The sequence below is a fragment of the Zasmidium cellare genome (assembly GCF_010093935.1).
Source record: "Zasmidium cellare ATCC 36951 unplaced genomic scaffold M409scaffold_3, whole genome shotgun sequence".
In the NCBI taxonomy this organism is placed as follows: domain Eukaryota; kingdom Fungi; phylum Ascomycota; class Dothideomycetes; order Mycosphaerellales; family Mycosphaerellaceae; genus Zasmidium; species Zasmidium cellare.
In genome coordinates this window covers 911564-934771 of record NW_022986947.1, presented here as the reverse complement: position 1 = coordinate 934771, position 23208 = coordinate 911564, and the positions used below count along the sequence as shown (strand labels likewise).

At 55.0% G+C, this 23208-nt stretch overlaps 8 protein-coding genes across 8 annotated transcripts; 3 read left to right on the top strand and 5 right to left on the bottom strand.

Annotated features, from left to right (window-relative positions):
• Positions 1–231: 231 nt before the first annotated feature.
• Positions 232–6075, top strand: M409DRAFT_17657 (uncharacterized protein; the record flags this gene model as incomplete). The annotated part of the gene is made up of 1 exon (XM_033804156.1): positions 232–6075. One exon carries the CDS (start codon positions 232–234, stop codon positions 6073–6075), a length of 5844 nt encoding a protein of 1947 aa, XP_033673313.1.
• A 963-nt stretch (positions 6076–7038) lies between these two features.
• M409DRAFT_50123 (uncharacterized protein) lies at positions 7039–7582 on the bottom strand (the record flags this gene model as incomplete). Its single annotated transcript, XM_033811456.1, has 2 exons — positions 7039–7163; positions 7234–7582. The coding sequence occupies 2 exons, from the start codon at positions 7580–7582 to the stop codon at positions 7039–7041; spliced, it is 474 nt and encodes a 157-aa protein (XP_033673312.1).
• Positions 7583–8824: 1242 nt separating this feature from the next.
• M409DRAFT_63112 (uncharacterized protein) lies at positions 8825–12487 on the top strand (the record flags this gene model as incomplete). The annotated part of the gene is made up of 3 exons (XM_033815444.1): positions 8825–9172; positions 9233–12040; positions 12098–12487. The coding sequence occupies 3 exons, from the start codon at positions 8825–8827 to the stop codon at positions 12485–12487; spliced, it is 3546 nt and encodes a 1181-aa protein (XP_033673311.1).
• Positions 12488–14077: 1590 nt separating this feature from the next.
• M409DRAFT_63111 (uncharacterized protein) lies at positions 14078–14926 on the bottom strand (the record flags this gene model as incomplete). Its single annotated transcript, XM_033815443.1, has 3 exons — positions 14078–14607; positions 14664–14727; positions 14783–14926. The coding sequence occupies 3 exons, from the start codon at positions 14924–14926 to the stop codon at positions 14078–14080; spliced, it is 738 nt and encodes a 245-aa protein (XP_033673310.1).
• Positions 14927–16586: 1660 nt separating this feature from the next.
• On the top strand, positions 16587–17522 carry M409DRAFT_17653 (uncharacterized protein; the record flags this gene model as incomplete). Its single annotated transcript, XM_033804155.1, has 3 exons — positions 16587–16809; positions 16862–17122; positions 17176–17522. The coding sequence occupies 3 exons, from the start codon at positions 16587–16589 to the stop codon at positions 17520–17522; spliced, it is 831 nt and encodes a 276-aa protein (XP_033673309.1).
• Positions 17523–18073: 551 nt separating this feature from the next.
• Positions 18074–19435, bottom strand: M409DRAFT_17652 (uncharacterized protein; the record flags this gene model as incomplete). The annotated part of the gene is made up of 3 exons (XM_033804154.1): positions 18074–18610; positions 18671–19130; positions 19188–19435. 3 exons carry the CDS (start codon positions 19433–19435, stop codon positions 18074–18076), a joined length of 1245 nt encoding a protein of 414 aa, XP_033673308.1.
• Positions 19436–19922: 487 nt separating this feature from the next.
• Positions 19923–21664, bottom strand: M409DRAFT_17651 (uncharacterized protein; the record flags this gene model as incomplete). Its single annotated transcript, XM_033804153.1, has 4 exons — positions 19923–20162; positions 20220–20635; positions 20710–21265; positions 21323–21664. The coding sequence occupies 4 exons, from the start codon at positions 21662–21664 to the stop codon at positions 19923–19925; spliced, it is 1554 nt and encodes a 517-aa protein (XP_033673307.1).
• Positions 21665–21917: 253 nt separating this feature from the next.
• Positions 21918–22472, bottom strand: M409DRAFT_17650 (uncharacterized protein; the record flags this gene model as incomplete). The annotated part of the gene is made up of 3 exons (XM_033804152.1): positions 21918–22114; positions 22181–22269; positions 22321–22472. 3 exons carry the CDS (start codon positions 22470–22472, stop codon positions 21918–21920), a joined length of 438 nt encoding a protein of 145 aa, XP_033673306.1.
• Between the last annotated feature and the right edge of the window lie 736 nt (positions 22473–23208).

Sequence of the window (23208 nt, the reverse complement as noted above, 5' to 3'; positions counted from 1 at the left end):
GACGACCGCTGAACCAGGAGACGTGCCGCTCGAGTTTGTGTGAACCTCCACTCGACCAGTCTACCTCCCATCTGGTCCGCGGTCACCATGGGCAAGTTGGCATAGTGGTCCACTGGGGTGCCGCTCGGCGTGCTCCCAACGCTCGCCAATTGAGCCACGAGACAAGACGAATTCGCCATGTCCGAGTCCACGGGAGGTCCACCTCCCCCGATGCTGGCTCCGCCGGCAGTGATGGCATTGAAAGATACGGCTACCGGCGACAATACCGATAAAGGGCAAATGTTGAGAACGATCAGTATGGATATTCGCGAGGAGCGTGAGGATCTCAAAAAGGCTGCAGAAGAGTCCTTGAACGCTATTCTGGAACTCGACCTCGAAGGCAATGTGAGATGGGTCAGTCCCTCGTGGCAGGACGTAGCCGGCAGCCCTGCGGACAGCGTGCTGGGCAAGCCGATTGCCGATTTTGTCGTCGACCAACCCACAGTCTTTGCCGATTGCGTTGAGGCTATGCGCAAGGACGACTCCAAGAGCCACTTCGTCCGCTTCACAATCAAGGCGGGTACAACCGTTGACTCTGAGGATGCCTTCTCTGCGGACGACAAGACGCCAGTGGAGCCTAAAGCGGGGTTGGAGACAATGCCAGAACCTGGACAGGAACAGACAGACAAATGTCAGCCGGCTGAAAGTGAGCAAACGGTTGATTTGGAGGGTCAAGGTATCATGGTGTACGATCGGACGACTGGGCAGGAGAGTCACACCATGTGGATGGTGAAGCCGGCAGTGTCGCGTGAGATCACCATCGATCTCCCGCAAGTGCTCGTGGACTCTCTTGGCATTGGCGCGGAGATGCTCGCCAACTATCTCACCTTGCTGGCCGACGTGGGAGTGTACGACCCCGGAAACCATCCACCACCGTTACCAGTCCTTTGTCGCATCTGCGAGCGCCAGATCACGCCTTGGTGGTTTGAGAAACATACGGAGCTGTGCTCACAGGAACATCGAGCCGAGATGGAAGTGCAAATGGCACAGGAATCTCTGAATGAGCAGCGCTCGGCACTCGTCAAGGTGCTTGACGTTTTGGAGTCGCAGGCAAATCTAGCGAAGAGGTCTGGATCGGACGCTGGGTCGCCAGCACCCTTCCCCAAGGCAGAGTACAAGGGATTACCAATCGGGCCGAACTCCGCACCCTCATCCAGTCCGTCTTCTGGACGTTCAACACCTTCTGCTCATGTGCCACGATCACGGGACTCATCAGCAAGTGGATTCAGCCATCAGAGGGCAAGATCATTCGCGGTTCGGCGACCTCTTGCGCGGATCGTGGAGCTGGTTCTCGACCTCTGCGATACAGCGATGGAGATCAGCACCCCATCCATCAAAGACACCCGGGGCTACGCTCCAGGGGAGTTGAGAACGCAGTCGCCTCAGTCTGAGGGTCGGATTCAGCAAGTCATGCAGTGGCAATCACCGAGTGCCGGATCGCTCGAGAACGAGACTGGTCTTTCCTTGCTCTGTGATGACACTTCATCGTTGGCCAGAACCAAAGTCGAGGCCGTTTTTCGCCATCGTCGGATCTTGGAATACTCTGAACGCATTCGTATCGAGTACGACATATTGGTTCAGGAATGCATCGAAGCAGCTCTGCAGAAAGCGGCAAGGATCGCAGCAGGTGACATGAGCGACTCCAGTTCAACTGAAGACTCGGCAAGTTACGAGGCGTCCGTACAGGAGCAGTCTCAAGAACACGCCACCGCGGCTATAACCGAGCAGACAGAGCAAGTCAGCGCAGAAGAAATGTTTAGCATGTCTTCTTTCAGATCCCATGGCAGTCCCTCTGCCATGGCGATGGCTCTACGCAACTCGTCTGATCCGCTTCAGCGCAGACCATCCTCGGCGGAATCATCTCGAGCGAGCAGTCCTCGCGGCGCGACCACACCAAAATCGTACACGGCTCCGACAGAACCGTTCCCACTCCACAAACGCGGATCGATTGCTCTCGAGAGTGATGCTGGAATGGAAAGTGATAGCAGTATGCGCTCGTCCATTGCCAGCGGCAGCCATCGACGTGCCGATTCTCCTGGCGCCGAGCTGAGTCTCAGTCGCGTTGCAAGTACCAGATCTCGCGACCGGAAACGGCAGAGTCTGGTTCTACCCAGCCTCACCAACAACGGACGACACCAGTCTCCGGGACGAGGACCACCTGCTCCATCGTCTCCCTTGCGCATGGCGAAGCCCAGGCTACCAAGCGGCACCGACAGTAATCCTTCCCCAGTCACGTCGCCTATTCTGACCCAGAGCGAGTTCAATTCACCGGTCATAAGGGCCCAACACCACCACAATCATCATCGACGACAGTCGTCTGCGGCACTGTCCGAAGCTCTGGGCCGGCCAGCATCCCCTCGCCTTAGCGCTGTCATCAGCAATCCACAGCCGAAAGCGGTGCAAACTTCCATCAAAGACTTTGAGATCATCAAGCCTATCAGCAAGGGCGCTTTCGGCAGTGTGTACCTCTCCAAGAAGAAGTCAACTGGCGACTACTACGCCATAAAGGTGCTCAAGAAGGCCGACATGGTCGCCAAGAATCAAGTCACCAACGTGAAAGCTGAGCGAGCAATCATGATGTGGCAAGGGGAGAGCGACTTTGTCGCGAAACTGTATTGGACTTTCTCGAGTAAGGAGTACCTGTACCTGGTCATGGAGTATTTGAACGGCGGCGATTGTGCGTCGTTGATCAAGGTGCTTGGAGCTCTTCCCGAGGACTGGACGAAGAAATACATTGGAGAGGTGGTGCTGTGTGTCCAGCATTTGCACAGCAGACAAATCATCCATCGTGACCTGAAACCCGACAACTTGCTTATTGATGCCAAAGGTCATCTCAAGCTCACCGATTTTGGACTATCTCGAATGGGTCTCATCGGACGCCAGAAGCGAGCCATCAATGCCAAGCCAGGAGATGTACCACCGGATCTCCTTCAGGCCGGTCCGTTTCGTCGTGCGCCTTCCGTCACGTCCTCACGCTCCACATCATTCGATTACCAAGGTCTCAACCATTCGCCAGCCCAGACCCCGGCCCTGACCCCGGCCATCATCAATAGCGACATGAACCAGCCGTCCTATTTCAGTCTGTATCGTGAGAGCTCCCGTGAGCCCTCGCGCCGTACGTCAGGACACCGCAGTGACAGCGGCGATAGCGATGCATTAGCGGCGATGTTCAGACGCTTTTCTGTGGCCGACGGTAGAACGCCAATCGAAGAAGAGACCGGCAGCGAGGAGGGAGGCGACTCACCCGATCCTTACGCGCTACAACCTATTGTGAGCCATGCAAGCACGACCAGAACAGAGACGCCACCTCAACCGTCAAACATGCCCCCGCCAATGATGGCGCTGTTCGACCCTGAGGATAACACCCGCCGCTTTGTAGGGACACCCGATTACCTTGCCCCCGAGACTATTAATGGCGCTGGTCAGGACGAGATGAGTGATTGGTGGTCACTTGGTTGTATTCTGTTCGAATGTCTTTACGGCAGGCCACCATTCAACGCGGATACGCCGGAGGAAGTCTTCCAGAACATCTTGGCGCGGAACATCCAATGGCCAACTGAAGACGAAGAAGACCCCGTCTCAGAGGAAGCCAAGGACCTTATGAACAAGCTAATGTGTCTCGACCCTCAAGAACGACTCGGTTCGAATCAAGATGGCACGTACGACAACGGTGGCGAGGAAATCAAAGCGCATCCGTGGTTTGCTGATATCAACTGGGAGACACTCCGCGAAGACGAGGCCTCTTTCATACCAGCCAGCGAGAACCCAGAAGACACGGAGTATTTTGACTCGCGAGGTGCAACGATGCAGAGCTTTGCTGCAGAGTTTGAAGACCAGTCTTCGTCGCCAGCACAGACTCCTGGCGCGGACTACCCAGACCGACCCCACGATGCACTGTCGCGGGTTAGAAACCAGGTCAACTCTGTCAAGCGCAATCTTATGCCCTTACACATCCCGCCTCATGTGCGTGATGGACGATCACGACGATTGAGTGAGCCCGTTGGTGGAGACGACTTTGGCAATTTTCAATTCAAGAATCTGCCGGTGTTGGAGAAGGCGAATAAAGACGTTATCCAAAAGCTGCGCGCGGATGCTATGCAAGCGCAGGCGAAGACAGCGACTGGACAATCTACGCCGCAATCTGCAGCTGTCTCCCCGTCTCCAGGGCCTTCGCTAGAGTCCAGTCCAGTGGTCTCGGGGTCTCTCAAGCGCACACTGTCGACCAACAAAGGTTCAACAAGGCCGCAGTCACCGTCTGTCCTCAGCCAAACCAACTCTTCACCAAGCCGTGGATCGCAGCCATCGTCTCCGCTTCTGGTTTCCTTTAGCACCGGACAGAATCAGGAACGCCGTAAGACTTCCAGCGGATCATCTAACTTGTCCCAAACGAACAGCAATTCTTTGCAACCTGGCAACTTCTTTGAACAAGCTCCGAAGTTGCCGGTGACTTTCAAAACATCGACGACCGCACCCTCTCCCGTGAAGCCGAGCAAGAGTGGATCCGTTCACATACCGATGCATCATGAGAGAGCAGCATCGACAAGTAGGCAAGCCAGCATCGGCTCCCCTAGGCAACGATCGCAGACCCTGGGTTCTACAGATCAAGACGGCGATCTTGTACCTGCGCTCATACCTGCTCAGCATCAAAAGCGTAGAAGCGGTGTGTTTGATGTGTCTCCCTCTTCTTCTGACAACGAAGAGAGCAGACATCAGGCGGCGCTTTTAAGAGTACAACGACGTCGGCAAAGCTCTCGCAGGTATTCTCAGATCAGTCTCACAGACGGGCCCAGCTTTCGCACATTGGATGTCCTCGTCTGCGAAGACCATCCTGTGTCGAGGCTCGTGATGGAGCGTCTGCTGGAGAAGTTGCGATGCCGCACGATCTCTGTCACTAACGGTTCCGAGGCGATGCGCTACGCAATGAGCGAAGTCAAGTTCGACATCATCATGATGGAGTACAAGCTGCCTCACGTGAACGGTGCTGATGTTGCCCGCATGATCCGAGATACCAAGAACGCCAACTCTCACACGCCGATTGTCGCAGTGACCGGCTATCTCAAAGAGCTTCAAGCGCCTCATCATTTCGATGCGCTTGTGGAAAAGCCGCCAACAAAGGAGAAGCTAGAAGAGGTGATGGGTCGCTTGTGCCAGTGGAGGACGCCCCCAGAAGGATGGAAGCCAACGCCGACGCCCCCTCAGACAATATCACAATCCAAGTTGCGAAAGGAGTCGACCACTACTGATGATAGCCCCACGACCACGTCATCGATGGGACCTTTCAGCAATAGTAGCCAACAGCCGAGCAGGGAAGACTCGCTCACTTCCGGGTCGATTGGCGAGACGGACAGCAGCATCTATGATCCTATTCCAGTGATAATCAGTCGGCAGCCCACGAATGAGAAGATGGAAGACCTCGAGCGCCATCTTGGAGGCTTGGGGATTTCCAACACTGTCAGTGCTGACCATGCAGGTGCCAAGCAACAAACCCTCTCAGTTGGCAGTCCACCACGTTTGGAACAGCATGAATCCGCACCAGCTGCGCTTGAGACTGAGCCAACGGGACCGCGAAAGCGCCCTTCGAATGAGGAAATCCAAGCCAAGCGTCGGTCATTGGAGAAAGGACGGCAAGAGTCGGCGGCTGAGAGTGGCGACGATGAAGACGAAGAGCTTGGACTGTTCAAAGGGCGACAGCGTTCTCCTAAGAGGCACGTGAAACGCAGTTCGAAACTTGGCACTGAGATGATGCGAACGAATAGCCAAGGAAGCGTGATCTCTACTGACGAGCTGGTGTCTCCTCGCATGCCATCCAACACCAGTGCCGCTGATTCGGAGAATGTCATTGTCGAAGAGTCTGCCCGAGAGGTCGAAGCCAGCGGCAAGTTGACACCGCCTGAAGTCTTCACGCAGCCCGGCGATCAGGTCGAGGTCATTGATATGGCGCTAGCCCCCGAGGACAGCGAAGCAACGCCAAAGCCTCATCATACAACCGACCCCGATCCTGACCCAACGCCGCGGCCAGCTTCACGGCAGGATTGATCCCATACCCAAGCAAGATTTTTGGATCGGGCGAGAGTTGCATACACCGCCGTCACAACAACTATCATTCCCTTTGTTTTGAAACAAGAAACACATCACTACCGACGCATTACGACCGCGACACGTACATCTTTTTTGGAATTTTTGCTTGCGTTGCTGCTTGTTTCCCCCGAAGCGATTGATTCTGAGCAAGGTGTTGGAGGAGTTTTTGAAAAATGTCGAAGGATGGATCCATCAGCGACAATCCAGGTGAAATTGTCGAAGGGCTTTTTTGTATTGTTTTCTTACTATGATGGGGCTGGATCATACGCAGGCAGACACACACTCTTCATTCACTTTTTGTTGTTTTTTGGATGGATGAAATTGATACTATGGTCTGTTTCCAAAATGAGGTGGGATGGATGGGGGCCTGTGGCTTCTTCGGGCAGACACGTGGGCAGGAGTGAAGATGAAGTGTTGAAGCACCTGTAGCAGGCCGGCCAGTGGATGGACCAAAAAAAGGGAAACAAATGGAGAGGCAATGTAGCATGTAGCGCATACGGGGTCAAATTCTGGTTGACTGAGACCATGCAACAACACGCACAAAGTCTTTTTTTCGTAGTCTTTGAATCTGCTTCATACTCATTCGTATGTCTGATGCTTGATATCTCAAGCTGTCTCAATCTTGCTTCCACGGACTAAACCAACCAACGCCTTCGCTAAAACCTTCATAAACTTTTTTTTTGTCGTGTCGAGTCATCTGCTCTGTGATGGACTGGATGAGGATTTCCATCCACGTTGCGCCTATGCTGCCCGAGTTGAGAGTCGCAATTCCAAGCCATAGTATCCCGAGAGATCGGGTCTGACAATGCAGCCTCGAGGCTCTTCCTGCAGAGCACACGGTCTGAACCACTTTCTCTTCATCAGCCATGCCACCCTCGAGATTCACTGACCGCAGCAGGAATACTCTACGAAGCCGACCGACTATTGGAAATCGCGCAGCGCGGATATGTGCTTCAGGACCTCTTCGAGTTCTTCATCGCCAATCTTGCCTTCGAGCGAGGGGATGAGAGTGCGGGCTTCTTCTGAGGTATCGCAGCAGAGAGTCGCTATTTCATCAATCACATGTCAGCTTTTTTGTCCCCCTCTATCCACGTGCATACCCCCAGCACGACCTACCTAGTTGTGCGCGCTCATACTGCGTAATGCCCAAATCCCTCTCCGTCAGCTCCGTGCTGATCTGGTTGACCTGCTGGATGGTGTTCGAGTCCTTGAAGCGCGCAAACTCGCGGCAGTAGTCCCGCGTCTTGTAGTAGATCTCGGTGTGGTTGGGGTTGCCGCGCGCTTTCTCGAGCTGGTCCAGCATCAGGGTGACTTCGGCCGGGGAGAGGGCTTGTTCGCCGGTCATGTCGCCGAGCTTGAGGCGGTTGGTGGCTTCTTCTTCGCCTTGGGGCGGTGGGCGGCGGCGCGAGGTGGGTGCAGGGAGGGTTTTTGTTGCGGGCGCGGAGGGGTTTTGGGGGCCGGCCATGGTTGCGGTTGGTGAGGGAGGCGATGTTGTGAGTGGTGTTGTTGATGATGGTGGAGTATGTTGTTGGAGAGTGAGGTGGTTGCGACTTGCGATGTGATTCGGCGGGTGGGTTAAGATTGTGGTAGATTGGATGGGGTGTGGTTTGGGTTCATGGAGATGGGGTCGCGTGCGCGCTTAAAGCTTAATCAAAATACGAGCGATGGATCATGGGACGGGGGAAGTGCCTGAGGTGCAGCAGCAGGAATACTAATCAACTGTTCAGTCTGCTGGTGAATATGGGCGACTGAAGGTGAAGTTGGTCAAAGGCTGGGTGGACGCTTTCGGTCACATGCGAGAGTTGAATCAATGAAATGGAATAATGAATGTTGTTGATTGACTTGATTGACTGCGCTAATGGTTAATTGGATGTGGAGTGCGGACAGCCAGAAAGATCGGAGAATTCGACGCCATCGTTGATTTGGGCCAGCAGTAGTACGGCGACGAGAGAGAGGCTCGCCGAGGAGAAGCGGCAGGAGAGAGGAGAGTGCGGTGCGGTGTCAAGGCTGAAGACGACCAGGCATCTCTGCGTGTTGCTGCTATTCTGCTCGCCAACACGAACGTCTTCGGGATGTGCACTGCCTGAATAGCACCCTGCCCTCTACCTCATAGCAACAGCTTGGCGCGCTGGTCAGTGAGCCGCCCATCGCATCGCATCGGCCACCAGCACCAACTCCCCAACCTACACCGCACCCATCGCCGACCGCTGCATTCCTGGGCCCGTCGCCGCCAACACATCACCCTCTGCGTTGTCGCCGCACTCGCAGGCCCGCCTCATCGGCAGCAGTGCGCGGCGGAGGAGGAGACGACGCTACTCCTGGGCCTCTGCAGCGAGGGAGGCGTTTCATATTGCCCGCTCGCGACCAGGGCGTCACCAACCCAGCCCATCGCGGCCTTGCGCTGCGCATCCAACTTGTCGTCGCCGCTGCTGTGGATGCCGCTTCCATTGCACCTCCGAGACGTAGGCTAGCCGTCCGCCACCACGCCCACTACCGCCACCGCAACACACACTCTCCCTCCATCTTCTCCCACAACCACCGACACGCTTTCCCGGCCGTGGCCCCGGTGCCGCTCTTTACCCGCCGAATCACCGCCCTGTCCAGCACCTCGCACCTCGCCCTGCACAACCCACACTGCGCGCGCCGACGACTGCATCTTGCGCGCGACACTCCCCTCAGAGCCAGCGCCGCCTAGCGGAGCCCTGGCATGGCTGTGCCATCGGACGACAGACCGCCCGGCGCGGTCAAGCAGACTTTCTACGACGACAGCCAGTCTGCTTCGCAGGACCCGGCACCTCTAGCTAATGGACAGGCCAATCTCTCCCTCAGACCGCACGACCAGGCCGAATCTTCAGCCCTGTCACCCACTTCATACGACCGATCACGGCCTTCGGTAGACAACCCAAATGAAGGGGGAAGCAAAGAGCGATCCAAGTCGAATGGGAGGAGGCCCAGCGGACAGCAGAGAGTATGCGGTAAGTGTCAGAGACATCTGACAGGACAGTTCGTGCGGGCGTTGGGGGATACATATCATCTGGAATGCTTCACGTGTCATGTAAGTGCTTCCCATTATCACTGTGTAGGCTGGGCGGCTCAAGAACTGACATGCGCCTAGGACTGTGGCAAGATTGTGGCCTCCAAGTTCTTCCCTGTACCCGACCAGCCGCCGAATCAATATCCCCTCTGCGAAACCGACTACTTCAAGAGACTGGACCTTCTCTGTTACGCTTGTGGAGGTGCATTGCGAGGATCATACATCACGGCGCTGGACCGCAAATACCATATCGAACACTTCACCTGTTCCGTTTGTCCGACCGTCTTCGGCGCGCAGGATTCATACTACGAACATGAAGGAAGTGTGTACTGTCATTTCCACTACTCCACCAAATTCGCGCAGAAATGCAACGGATGCCAGACCGCCATTCTAAAGCAGTTTGTGGAGATCTTCCGAAATGGCGTCAACCAACACTGGCATCCAGAATGCTACATGATTCACAAGTACTGGAACGTCCGTCTACACGCGTCGCCGCCAAAAGGGTCAGAAGAAGAAGCTGCGCTCGAGAGGCTGAGGTTGGAACAAGAGAAAAACGAAGGTGATGCCAGCGAAGACGAGCGAAGAGTTGTGCGGAATGAAGAAGAAGCAGTTGAATACAAGGTTCACTGGATATGGCACACACTCTCAACTTTTGAAGAACGATCAGCCACCTGCATCTCGGACATGTTGTTACACGTTAGTAATGGCGCATACATGGACGGGGTGGTGGCGGCTAAGAAGTTCATCACACACGTGGATCTGTTGTTTGGCGCTGCGGACGACCTCGACCACCGGTTGCAAGTACGGCCGAACAAGAATGCGGAAAAGGGTGTGAGGACGTTTGAAGCTATTGTGCACCCAGGCTTGAGCTACAGCAGAGAGGCGAAGCTGTTGTGCAAGAAGGTGGTTGCATTCTTCCAGCTGCTGGCAGAGAACCAAGATAATGGTGTTCGAAGGCTGGGTGTCACCCAAGAACTGCTATCTCTGGTTACTGGACTCGCACATTATCTCAAGCTCATGATTCGGATATGTCTTTCGGGCGCACTCAAGCTTGAGCGGGAGACGTCGAGCGCCGAAGGTCTGGAGAGTTTCCTTGAAGACATCAGCAAACTGGACGATCGCCTCGATGCCGAAAGCCAGCGAGACTCACGGGCCGAAGCGGATATCTACGTCGACAAGAGCGCAGATACGTGCGTAGTCTGCAGCAAGGCTGTGGAGGACAAGTGCTACCGACGCGAGAACCGAGTACTGCATACACAATGTATGTGCTGCGCGAAATGTGGCAGAGACTTCAGCGACGATCCAGGAGATGCACGGTGGAGTGAGCAAACCCAACGGGTGTGGTGCTCTACCCATGCGCCATCTGATGCCCGAGCTGGAGGCTTCATTCCAGTGACAAGACTGCAGCAATACGTTCACCTCTTACGCGTGGCCCATGCAAGACTGCTAGCTACGTTGAGGACCAGCGGCGCTTTACCACATACAAGTGACGACCCTAACTTGACCGGTTACAATTCACGAGAAGGCCACACATCGGGAAGCGAGGACCAGCCACCTCTACTGCGGTCGAACACGAGGTCAAGATCTTATGCTGGGAGGTCTGGAGCACAACGAGCACATGGCGACACAAGCTATGAGGACACGATGGGCGATATTCGTCGCTTGAGGAGCACGAGAATGGATAAGCACCTTTCTAATGCCACCCGAAAAGCACGTACGTCGAGGATAATTGATGGTCCAGAAGGGATGCGGCCTGGCTCCGCAGACGGCAAAGACCACAATCGCAGGAGGACGAGTACTTTCCAGATTGTTGAGGACCGAGATGCAAATGGTGAAGCCGTCACGCATCTGGCATTCGGTAAGAACGATGCCATGACGTTGGACGACATCCCCAGGATAGTTCAAGCACAGCAGACGCGAGAACAACGGCCGAATGCATCGCGGTTCGCCCGATCGCCAATGTTACCGCAAGAGCCAGTACCACGACTCGTCAATGGCCACATGCGAGATGCTTCAGGCGACGCGACAGACAAGTTGGAGGCTAGACCGCCTGGAACGAAGAAGTACTTCTCAGAGCTCACAGCACTTGAGTACTTCATCGTGAGGCATGTTGCCGTGCTTTCGATGGAGCCACTGCTAGAAGGCCACTTCAATCAAGAAGAACTCCTTGACTTGATTGAGACGAAGCGACCCACGTTCTGGAGCAAGTTCGGCAAGGCTTTCCAGGGCAACAAAGACAAGAAGGATAAGCGACCCAAGAACGCCATCTTCGGTATACCCCTCGAGCAGCTCATCGAACGCGACTACGAAGAGAGCACGGACGGCGTCGGCCCAGGATCACTCAAAATTCCGTCACTGGTGCAAGAATGTATCACGGCAATGAGGACTATGGACATGTCTGTCGAGGGTGTCTTCCGTAAGAACGGGAACATCAAGCGACTCAACGATGTGAAGGAGGAAATCGACACCAAGGGCGCTGTCGACGTCGACCTTTCCAAGGAGAATCCAGTCCAGGTTGCGGCGTTGCTGAAGAAGTTCCTCCGCGAGCTGCCCGATCCTCTGCTCACCCACAAGCTGCACAATTTGTGGGTGGCATCACAGAAGATTGAGGAGAGTGACCGAAGGCGGCGAGTATTGCACTTAACCTGCTGTCTCCTGCCTAAAGCACACCGAGATACCATGGAGGTGCTCTTCACATTCTTGAACTGGGTCTCCAGTTTCAGCCATGTCGATGAAGAAAGCGGCAGCAAGATGGACATTCACAACTTGGCTACCGTCATTACTCCCAACATTTTGCATCGTGGCAAGGAGAACGTGCCCGTGGACGACAGCTTCTTGGCCATTGAAGCCGTGCACAGCTTGATCGAGTGTAACGAGAGCATGTGCGAGGTATGTTGACTTCGTAGAACAGTTCAAGCGAGACTACTTTGCTAACTATTTGTGCAGGTACCTGAAGATCTAGCATTGATCCTCAACGACTCCTCGCTGTTCAGCAAGGACGCGGATATCACCACCAAGGAGATCCTCAAGCGATACGGTGACCGCGCAAAGGCTCCCACAGTCAACAACAGCCAAGGCCCCAACGTTGTGGCCGCCAACGGCACAACCTCACCCCAAGGTGCTGCGCCTGTCGTGACCAGAGTAGACACCGACCCGCACCAACAGACCGCCTGGCAAAACGAGAGTTCTGTCCGCCACGTGGGCGGCGATCCCATGACACCGCCAACGCTGCCCTATGTCAACCCCAGTGCAAACACAGAATCGCACGGCAGCCCGAACCGGGGCAGCATGCGCTCTGGAGTCTACGACAAGCAACGAGCCATGGGCATGACATGATAGACGAGGAAGAAGGCGACCTCCTCGCACATCAACCCGATACACTGTTCTTGGTTACACCAAGCTCTTGTTTTCTGTTTTTGCTGCTTTCGATATCCCGCGCAAGTACGACGAATGCTTTTTTGCGCTTGCTTGCTTGCTTGCATCTGAACCGCATGACGAAGGGAGCGGTACAAGGCGTTGTTGTTGTTCGGCGACGGGACTGCCACGGCAGATCTGCCCAGTCGCGACCGTTATTGTTAGGTCGACGGAGAACGGAGGGCGTGGAATATTGTGTTTTTCTTTTGTGTCAAGGCGCGAAAGGGAGTCGAGAAAGATGAATGGGATGGAAGGCAGCAGTCCTAGGACGGACGCTCACATCGTGGTGAAGAGGGGACGGGAAGTTTTCGATCTACGGATCTGACTAGTGACTGGAATGGGGTCCAAAAATCGGGCATAGGCGTCTTCAAAGGGAGATGGATGGATGGATGGATGGATAGTAGCCGGATGGAACCAGGTGTACTAGTGCGACGTCCAAGAAAGGGAACAATTGAAAAGGCTACATACCGTTCGTTCGTTCGTTCGTTCGTTCCCTGGCGAGGACGATGATGATACTGTCTCCAAGTCAAATTCACTCACTCACTTTCCTCCACGACTGTATAGTGTCACCATGCATGTCAACCTACATATCATATCATGTCGTGCCTGCTGTCTGGTCCAGACCCCATATGTCACAACAGATGTGGAGAGGAGCAGCATGTGGTGTACCTATCTGTACCTGCATATCTTTGACCGCCCCCATGAAAAAAGAAGCCCGTCCATGCATATCTATGTCATGCAAGATAAGATACACTGCAGGGACGAGATAGGCGATACGAAAAGTGAGTCACGACGTCACTTCATCCACCCAGCTATTTCTCCATCTCCATCAACTCACATATCATATGTGCTCTACATGCCAGTGAGAGTGAGGTTTTGGAGAGGGTCATCATTGTTGTTCGTGGTTCTGCTACCTGGGTGCTCCACCTCCACCTGTTCCCGTCTACCTTGTCTTGTGCTGGTTCCTTTGTCACAGCCTTGTGGATACCCGTCCACGCGTCGGTTTCTTCACACGGACGGACTGTCGAGGTCCTTTGACCATGGTGCGACAAGTCTCGAATGTTAATGGCGACTTCACGTTTTTGTTCTTCTTCTTCTTCTTCTTCCTCTTACCTCTCCCATCGACATCTTCAGTCAAGATTCCTTGATACGTACCGGCAACGAGTCAGCACTTACAAAAGACCGGTGAGACTGCAACATGTCGATGTTCAGAATCAGAACACGCAAATTAGATACAGCTACTTAATGTATCAAGAAGCAGTAAGTACCGTCTTGCCTGAACAAAACACAAGCACACTACTCACGGCCCGACCTTGGCAGGAACCGCAAGGAAGATATAAGTAAGAAGAACCATAAGCCATTGTCGCATTTGTCGTTGTTCTTTGTCGACCATGTGTAAATGCGCCCAACCTGACAACCTTTTTCCCACCCGAGCCGTCCCACCGATACAACGCCAACGCAGAAAATGCCAATCACATCGGATTCGATGACAATATACTTGTTGTTGGACATTTATGCGAAGACAGCGGCGGCGACGGCACCGAAGACGAGCGCGACAACGCTGCCACCGGTGGTCATCATGGCAGCACCGCCAGTGGACGAGGCAGCGGCGGAGCCGGTCTGCGAGCCCTGGAAGCCAGCGCCGGCGCCGGTGGACTGCGAGCCGCTGCCACCAGTGGCGGAAGCAGAAGACGAGGCAGCGGTGGTGCGGGACAGGGTTGGGCGGGACAGAGTGGTGTTACGGGTGATGGGGTAGCCAGTGCCAACAGAGCCGGTTCCAGTCAAGATGGTGGTAGCATTGTGCAGAGCAGAGGTGATGACAATGGAGGAGCTGTGGCTTGGGTAGCCGCTGGCAGAGTGCGAGGCAGAGCTGGTGACAGATGCGGAGGCAGATGAAGAAGAGGCAGAAGCAGAGCCACCGGTGAGGGTGAATGGGCCGTAGTAGTTGGTCTCAGAGCCCTGGGTGATCTCAAGGGCGTAGTCGGAGCCGCTGGCGAGGCTGGTGGATGGGGTCCAGGTGTACTTGCCGCCCGTCGCGGAGGCTGCAGCAGGTTAGTGATCGTTCACTTTGGATGCGAACGATCGATGTGCGACTTACAGGTCAGGGTAGAGACGGTCTGGAGGTTGCCACTCGCGCCCTTGCGGAGGGTGATGGTCACTGGCTGGGCAGATTGTAAGTGTGCGCTCTTCTCCCTCCGATCCTCTCTTGTAACATACCGAGTTCAGATCGGTGGCCTTGTATTCGATGGCCTCAGGCTGGCCAGCGGCGATGGTGCTAGGCACACTGGTGAAGCCGAGAGAGGCAGACTGAGCAGCAGCGAGCGCGGCGAGGCCGGCGGCGATGAGGGCTTTGGCGAACATTATTATTGCTGTTGGGTATATGTCGTGGTAGAGCGGATGAATGCGACAAAAATGGGGTCGACGAAGGGTAGCAGTTGGGTTGTGCAGCGAGCGACAGTGTCTGAGACGAGGGTGAGGATGAATGAGCGTGGTGGTGAGCGGAAGATGAAGAAGCGACGGACGGGCAACGAGGGTGGATGTGGAAGGACGCGCACGCCAGGAGAGGCCCATTTCGAGATGAACCGCTCTTCCTGGGACGCTGGGCCCAGCGAATGACCAGCATGTTACTGCAGGCACGACCGCCAAAATGCCCGACAGCCAATCAGCCGCCGCGCCGTTCCTGCCTTGTTGTGAGCGTGCCTGGATCCGCTGCAACAGCGACCCACTCCCGATGCGCACTGCACTTGCTGCTTGGGTTTTACAGTTGAGCCGCACTGCTTTCGTGCAGCTGACCGAACTCGTCCTTCGATAGCGCCGTCGCCATGGAAGCCCACCAGAAAGCGGGATGCCTCTTCGACAGCAACCTTCTCTGCGCCGCCTGAGGGAGGGCCGCGCAATCTGGGAGCCGGTGGCTTGCTGTCGCATCTATATTCGGGCGTTCTCAGCCCATCCACCACCACCATGCACCTGGCCAGGCCATCCAGACCTCGACGATGACTCCATGTTTTTCATGCTCTCCTCTCATCCTGCCCTTCCTCCTCCTCCATCTGTTCGTCGCCGGTACGATGCCCAGCAACGACGGCCATCAACACCGCCAGTCTGGACCGATGTCATCAGTCACCATGCCATGCCAGCTCTGTTGACAACACACTTTTGCACGCTCGCCACGAACGCCTGCCCTTTGCCTCAATTCTGGAGTACAGCGGAGCGCGCATGTACTGGTACAAGACGCCGCGCTAAGTCGCAATGGATGGATGCGCTACTTCGTGCTAAGCAGCTGGAGCTACCCATTCGCATCCCCTTCAGGAAATCAGGATGCGCCGAGCCCAGCGCTTCATGCAAAACTGCGTGTCGTCGTTGCCCATTTCCATCGCACGCGACATCTCAACGAGTTGTCATGACATCGGCGATAGACCTTCTCCGGCGCCAAATCGTCCTTCGCCTGCTCGGTCGCGCGCACGCTCGCGTCCCGCGCATCTGTGGCGAGTGCAATTTCACGTTTGAGTGCCCAAGATTCAACCGACGCGGCAGCAAGGCCGTAAGCACTTGGAATCTCTGGTCTTCGTATGTCTCATCACACCTAGTACTTCTCTCGCTCTCAACGAATTCATTATTTGCTCCGTCACGAGACTCTGCTGTACTTTCTTCCCCAGGCTGCAACAGACGTTCTTCGTGGCGAAGGATTTAAGTTTAGCTCAAGCTAACAAAGAGCTCGGGCTGTACGCAACGCCTTCGTCTCTTCGCAACCTCACTCATTGGCCACACTCACTTACCGGTCTAGCCTACGAGCTACCGCTATACAGATTGGCAGGGGGTCATGAGGTACCTGTGTAGATCTGCCTAACGCACATATCTTTCTCGCGTGGCCCGCGCAACGACCGTCGTTTTCCTTTCTCGCTGTTTCATCACACATCACTCTCGTTGTCAGCTCCCCACAGTTTCCCTCGTATCCAACTCAATCAGAAGATCCTTGTGCTACCTACCCTATACGGCAATCACTTTTTAATACAACAACACCATAATGTATATCCCACGATCGTTCATCGTCGCGCTCGCCAGCGCGCCCTTCCTGGCCTATGCGCAGAGCAGCAACCCCAACCCATTCAACAACCCATCGGGTGGATACCAGGTCACCGCTGGTCAGCCGTTGACCTTGTCATGGGATCCTACCACCGAGGGCACCGTCTCCCTGTCTCTTCGCATGGGTAACTCTGGCAACTTGGACGATGGAACCACCTTCGCCGGTGAGTCGCCCTGTCACCACACTTCTACTTCCACATCTAACGCGAACTCCAGAGAACATCCCCAACTCCGGCTCGTACACATGGCAAGTGCCAGCCGACACCCCACGGGGTTCGTCCTACACCATCGAGATCTCCTCCGACTCCAACGACAATGAGAACAACTATACTCCACCCTTCATCCTCGAATCCACCAACAACGCCGCTCCTTCGTCCAGCGGCAGCAGCGCCTCTACCGCTGCGTCCACTGTAACTCCTAGTGCGTTCCCTCTTCCTTCTGGTGTCACCATCGACACATCCTACCACCCATCCTCGGGTTTGTATAACGAACCATGACGAAAGACAGTTCCGACTGACCGCGCTTTCTAGGCTCCACCTCCACTGGCAGCAGCTCGGCTTCCGCGACCTCCTCTTCAGCGGCTTCCACCACCGCTTCGTCGTCCGCCTCTGACAGCGCTTCTTCCTCCACCGCCTCTGCCACCGACTCCTCCTCGTCCTCCGACTCCGCCTCCACGACCGCGACCTCCAGCGGCTCGTCCTCCTCCGCCTCTTCGTCCAGCGCCGCCTCTACCTCCAGCGCCGCCTCTACCAGCGACAGCGACCTCGTCGCCAGCCAGACCACCTCCAGCACCCAGTCCTCCAACGGCGGTGCTGCCCGCGCGACCGCCATGGCCGGCATGCTCGGAGTCGTCGCTCTCGGCGCGCTCGCCCTCTAAGCGACTGGGATCCTTTCCACTTCTTTCACGGCCGTATTTGCAGCTGTCTGTCTTTGTGTGTGTGATATCCTCCGACGCAGCGACTTTTGGTTGATGACTTTCTGAATTGTACATATTCTGCGGCATAGCGTTGACAATGGAGGGAACAAAAGATAGGGGGAGGTTTAATGTGGAGGAAGAGAGGAAAAGCTGGGGGTTGAGGACTGCGGAGATGAGATGGGGAGGACGAGTTGTACAGATGTTGCGATCGAACATTTCCGCTGGAAGGTCTCTAAAAAGCTCATAAAGATCTGTACAAATTCATCAGCCAACATTCCAATACCAAGCCTCCTCACTCCGGTCAAAGTGGAACGTATTGATGAACTGCCATCTCTCCGACTTTTCATCAGCGTCTGCATTGCTGATTGCCCTCCGAGCAGCTCGGACGGCTTGGGAGTTATCGGGACGAAAGTTCCACTTTGAGCAGAACATCGAGGTAAGATCTCAAGAAACTGCGCTCTACTCACCAGCCTCGCAGACGACGAATCTCCCCTCTCCATCTCCATCCCCACTCACTTCCCCACCGGCTCACAAACCGTAACAAAAGGCGCCACAACCCCAGCCAGAAACACCCTCCCCGTCCTCGCATCATGCACAACACTCGTCGCCCCAGGCAAAACCTCCCCATGCCGATCCTCCAACATCTTCTCCACCTCCCACCCTTTCCCATCCCCCTCCTCCTTACTCTTCCTCACCCTAAACACCGTCGTCGCCGCCGTAGACCCCAAAGGATCCGCGTACGCCTGCAACATCTCCAGGCCCTTCGGGAACGCCGGCACCCAGATGTCGCCGTCGCGGTCCTCGGAGAGGTTATCGATCGGGTAGGGGATGTCGATGGAGGAGATTTTTTGCAGGTCGTTGGTGTGTGCGTTGGGGGCGTAGATGGTTATGCCGCCCGAGTGGGCTGAGGGGACGAAGAGGTGGCCGTGGCGCGGGGAGAAGTGCAGGCCGTTGGGGAAGGCGTGCGAGGTGGAGACGGTTTTGCAGGTATTAGTGTGGGTGCAGTAGGTTACGTCGCCGTTGTGGAGGAAGGGGGCGAGGGTGAATTTCTGTTTTTTTGTTAGTTCTGGGACTGGACATATTCATGGATGGGATCGAGTTCTACTCACCAATCCGGCCTTCGCAGTCCCGTGGTCGTTAGTGATATAGAACCCATTCGTCGGGGCAAAGGCAACATTATTCGGCGTCTTGATCTCAGGGTGATGGTACGTTTCCTTGTGTCGCAGTTCCGTGGCATGGGCATCTGTCTCAAACAACTCGATCGTGAAATCGCCGCCTAGTTCGGACGCATCGAGGAACTCGCCCGTTTGGGAGTCCCTGGGTGGACGGCCATTGACAAGGGCAATGTCAATACTGAACGGCGGCTTGTTGGGGTCGTTTGCTGCTGGGATGTTATCTCGGCCAGTCAGACCGACGAGGTAGAGATGTCCGTCGCCGGTCTTGTAGGATGGTGTCTTTAGCACGCGGTAGTCGAAGCTGTCACCCTTCGGCTTGTCGATGTCCAGGGCAATGACGGCGTCGGTGCGGGAGCGGCCTGATATGTTGAAACGACTGAAGCTGAAGTCCCATCTGTCATTTCTTCTGACCACCAAACACATCGTCTGTTGTTCTTACTTGGGCATCCACTGTTGCCGAGCCAAGGGATCTGAGCAGGCCAGGAACAGCTGCCTGGTCTCTTCCGACAACCACATGTCCTCGCAAGCCTGCAGTCTCTCATCGTGAATCCGTCTGCATTGGTATGGGAAGTCCGAAATCGGTTGAACGTGCCTTCCAACACCGATGATTGTGAATATGAGGTTCTTGAGGGTAAGCTGGTAGAAGACAGCTACGGCAAGCGCCAGGATGGTGCCATACTTGAGGAATGCTGAGGCCATACCGCCAGTTGCAAGTCTCTTTCGAGTGTTGTCAGGGAATGTGACGATATAGCACTGGACGGTGAGCGGTGATATGAGCGAGATGTCTTGGGTGGGGTCCGAGCTACGTCGTCACAATCCTTTGTGCGAGCTGACGCATCGCGTTTCTCGCAATTTTGGTACGAGGTCTTTGGTAGCATCTTCGTGCCCTATGCTGACTGGAACGTCTTTGAAGTCAGTTGGGACTTGAATGGTGTGCTTCTAGCACAGTTACCATTTCCAGATTCCTCTGGATTCGCGCGAGTACGTTTGGGGCTCCACTCAAAAGTGGGCTGCATGTAAGGATCGTCTCTGTCGAATGTCGGAAATGATCAGGCTCGAGATCGTAGCACAAGTGCATCGTTAGCTGAGGCAGTATTCGGCATGCACGTTCCAGTTCGAGCGGAGTACCGAGGATAGACTCTAGCTCGTTGTCCGCGGATTCGTGACAGAAATGGACATTCGACTTCTAGGGGAGATCAACTACCAGTGCTCGCCACTCGTCATCAGGTAGGTTCGCCATGACGATGGAATGTAGTCGTGTAGCCGATCCTTTGGCGAACCAGTAGTGGTCTTCCAACCTCTTGGTCAACATCAGCCAGTGCGCAAAGATCACCAATGCTCCAGGCTGGGCTCCAGATAGCATGTGGATGTATTGATCGGGCAGGATCCTCAACCACCCTTCTATGCCGTCCCAGATGTTTCGTACCTGCATGGGCTATCAACATTGTTTGCTTCGTGGATGGTTGTGAGGGCAATCACTTACATCGTCGCTCGCGAAGCTCAGGCTTGCAGCAGTCGTCAATGCGTTGACGGCAGGCTGTAGGTCGTCCAGGCTGGCCTCTGGAAAAGGCTGTGCCGCTATCAAGGGCGCGACCTTGGCAGGAAGTGACGCAAATCGTTCCCGCATGTCGTTGGGTATGTTGGCTAACTGTGCGTCGCTGACCGTTTCATGATCCTCGAGCTCACGCAGACTGGCCACCACCTCTTGCGACAATATCAGATCCGAATGCCTTGGAAGGAGGTGTTGCAAAGTCAGGAGCATCTCGTGTCCACCTCGTAGTAGAAAGAAGAACTCCAGCAGCTTCGACATGTCGTTTTCGTCTGATGAAGTGGACATGGAGAGTAGCCACTCAAGCTGATGTTGCACACAGCGCTGGACGCCGAAGAATCGCCCGAATGCTGTCACACAGTCAGTGTACAAGTCCTCTAGTGTAGCACGACCGTGTCGTGACTGTCAGAGAGGCAGGACTCACCGATCAGTGCTGTACTGTTCTCGGCATCAGGCATTCGCATAGCTGAGCGAAAGTCAACCAGAGCTGCGTTTTGATACTGCATCGCCTCTTCGTAATGGGACTGGCAAGTTTGCAACTCGTCGATAGACTGCATTGCATGATGCATGGCGCTAAGCCCAAGTATCGCGTACATCAGGAAAGGGTATCGAAACGCTTGTCTCGGTATGTCTACCTTCCAGAAGGTTTCAGACTCTGTCATGCTTCGGCGCAGCGTCAAGCTAGTATTGACAGTATAATGGTGGAAGTACTGGAGCGTCTGCATGTCGAGCGTCAAGGGGATGACGGATTCGTCTATGAGTGGTGTAACCTCATCAGACGGGCTCTTCGAAATGGAAGAGACTGGCTCTGTCCCCGAAGGCGGGCTGAGGGAGGTGTTGGATGCATCGTTGTCCTTGCTGCTACTAGGCATTGCCAACGTTTCGCCTGGACCATTGACCTCGAAGTAGCGAATCTTGTTGCCTCTGAAGAACGTCTGGAGATACGCAGACCTTGCCTTGACATTCCTCGAGTCGTGTTCCTGCGCCCGTCGTCAGCGAGAGGTGCTTCACATATGTGTGTAATAGACATTACCCACATCGTGCTGCTCGCTCCAGTGCTGGCTCATTCGCTTGGAAGAGACACATGCATGCTCACATCCCAGCTGCTCGCACTTGAAGCCTCGGTGCACATTGAGATGAGGCAAGGGATCTGAATTGCTGTCAGGCAATGACACATTGTCAGGCTCTGGTAGCTTGAGCTTTGAAAGTCGTTGTAGCAGCTCGCGTCGTTCGTTGCGGTAGATTTGATGGCGAAGGAGATGGCTTGGAAGAGCACTAGGCTGGATGGCGAATTGACACTTCTTGCATATGGCGACTCCATACTCTTCTAGATGTGCAATGAGCTCGTCGGAGAACTTGGAGGACCGGTCCGCAGGCATGGCGTGCGGCGGGCGATTCTTGGTATGCTTGGACTGATGTGAGTGGCATCCCTGCTTTTATCAAGTCGAATCCATAGTGTCACCGCCACGTCGAATAGTGCTGGCGATTATGAAAGCTCATAGAGTCCTTAGGGCAGACAGGAGCGAAGGACGTTGTAGCAGGTAAGCGATGAGCTTGTTCGTTAGTCAGAAGGTGAAAGCTTCCATAGAGACAGCTAGTATCTTGACTGGTTGTTGACCGACCTCATCACAGCTAGTCAGTAGTATGCAAGCTCACTATCTTCAATAATGGACATGCCGCAGTCTCTTCTGGATGGCACTTCTCCTTGCGACTCCCGGCTACCACTCTTTCCGAGCCATGCGGCGTTTTGATCCCGTTCTCCGACCTGAAGGCTTGGCAGTCAAGGTCGCTGTGCTGACTCTCTACAACATTGCGTGGTCTGTCGGAATCTGCCATTCAATGTCAGTAACGATTTGCCTCTCGAACTCAAATAGAGCAAACGCACGAACGCGTACCTGGGCTTGGCGTAGTCGTATTCGTCAATGGCTCTCGACACTCGGCCATCGGCCGTGGAATTTCACCCACCGATAGGACGAGATCCTGGCTTAAGCACGTCAATTGAGCTTGAACCAAAAACCCATCATGCATGACTTACGCATGTTGCTCAGGCCATTGCATCCACAGCCACTTCCAGTACGTGGCGGACGTATTGCGGAACTTTGTGACAGCAAGGACTGGTGCGTTATTCGGGCGGCGTTCCTTGAAGCGCTCCGTTTTGCCAACTCCATCACTACCGATCTTCGGCATCATCGGGGAGATAAGAACAGCAATGCCGATGGCGCTGCAGCTATGCTGGAACGGCTTGGGCGAAGCAAGCAAGAGGCTCTCGTCGTCGCGTTGGGCAAGGCGAGTATTCGCGTCTTCTCGTTTCCGTATGTGCGTAGAAGGGGTACTTGATATGTAATGAGTCCCTCGCTCGTCCTGTAGTCGAGAGGGAACCGGTTCAGCAAGTCTTTCTTCACGGTATGTTGATGAGAAAGTCACAAGAATGAAAGAATAATCGCAGTCAAAGAGATCTTTTATGGAGACCATCCATCCTCGTTAAAGATCTTGAAGTCGCCCCAGATGGCAGGTGTCAGAACCTGGCATGCCGTTCAGTCCAGGATGAGTAGTTCGAGGCCGAGGGCAGTTCGACAGACCGCAACATTTGCGAGCCAAGGGTTCAGATCATGGTGCACAACGCAACATTCCAGTCTGGTGGCTGCTTTGCCTTCCTACTCACCGTCGTCCTCCAGGAGGCTCTGGGTGATGACTTGAGACGATCCAGCGTTCTCGTTCCGTTGGTGTCCAGCTCGTGAACGGAGACGGCTCCTTCATGGCGGTGCTTTCCAGTCTCCATCTTTCAGCGCCTGGATTGGTCGAAAGGACAGACTGGCCAGAACAGAGAAACATCACAGTTGAAAGCACTTCTTGGTGGTGAAGGCGCGTCGCGTCAGCGAAGTTGTCCGTGAGGGTTTCCAAGGTTGTCCCAGCGCTTTTTCCT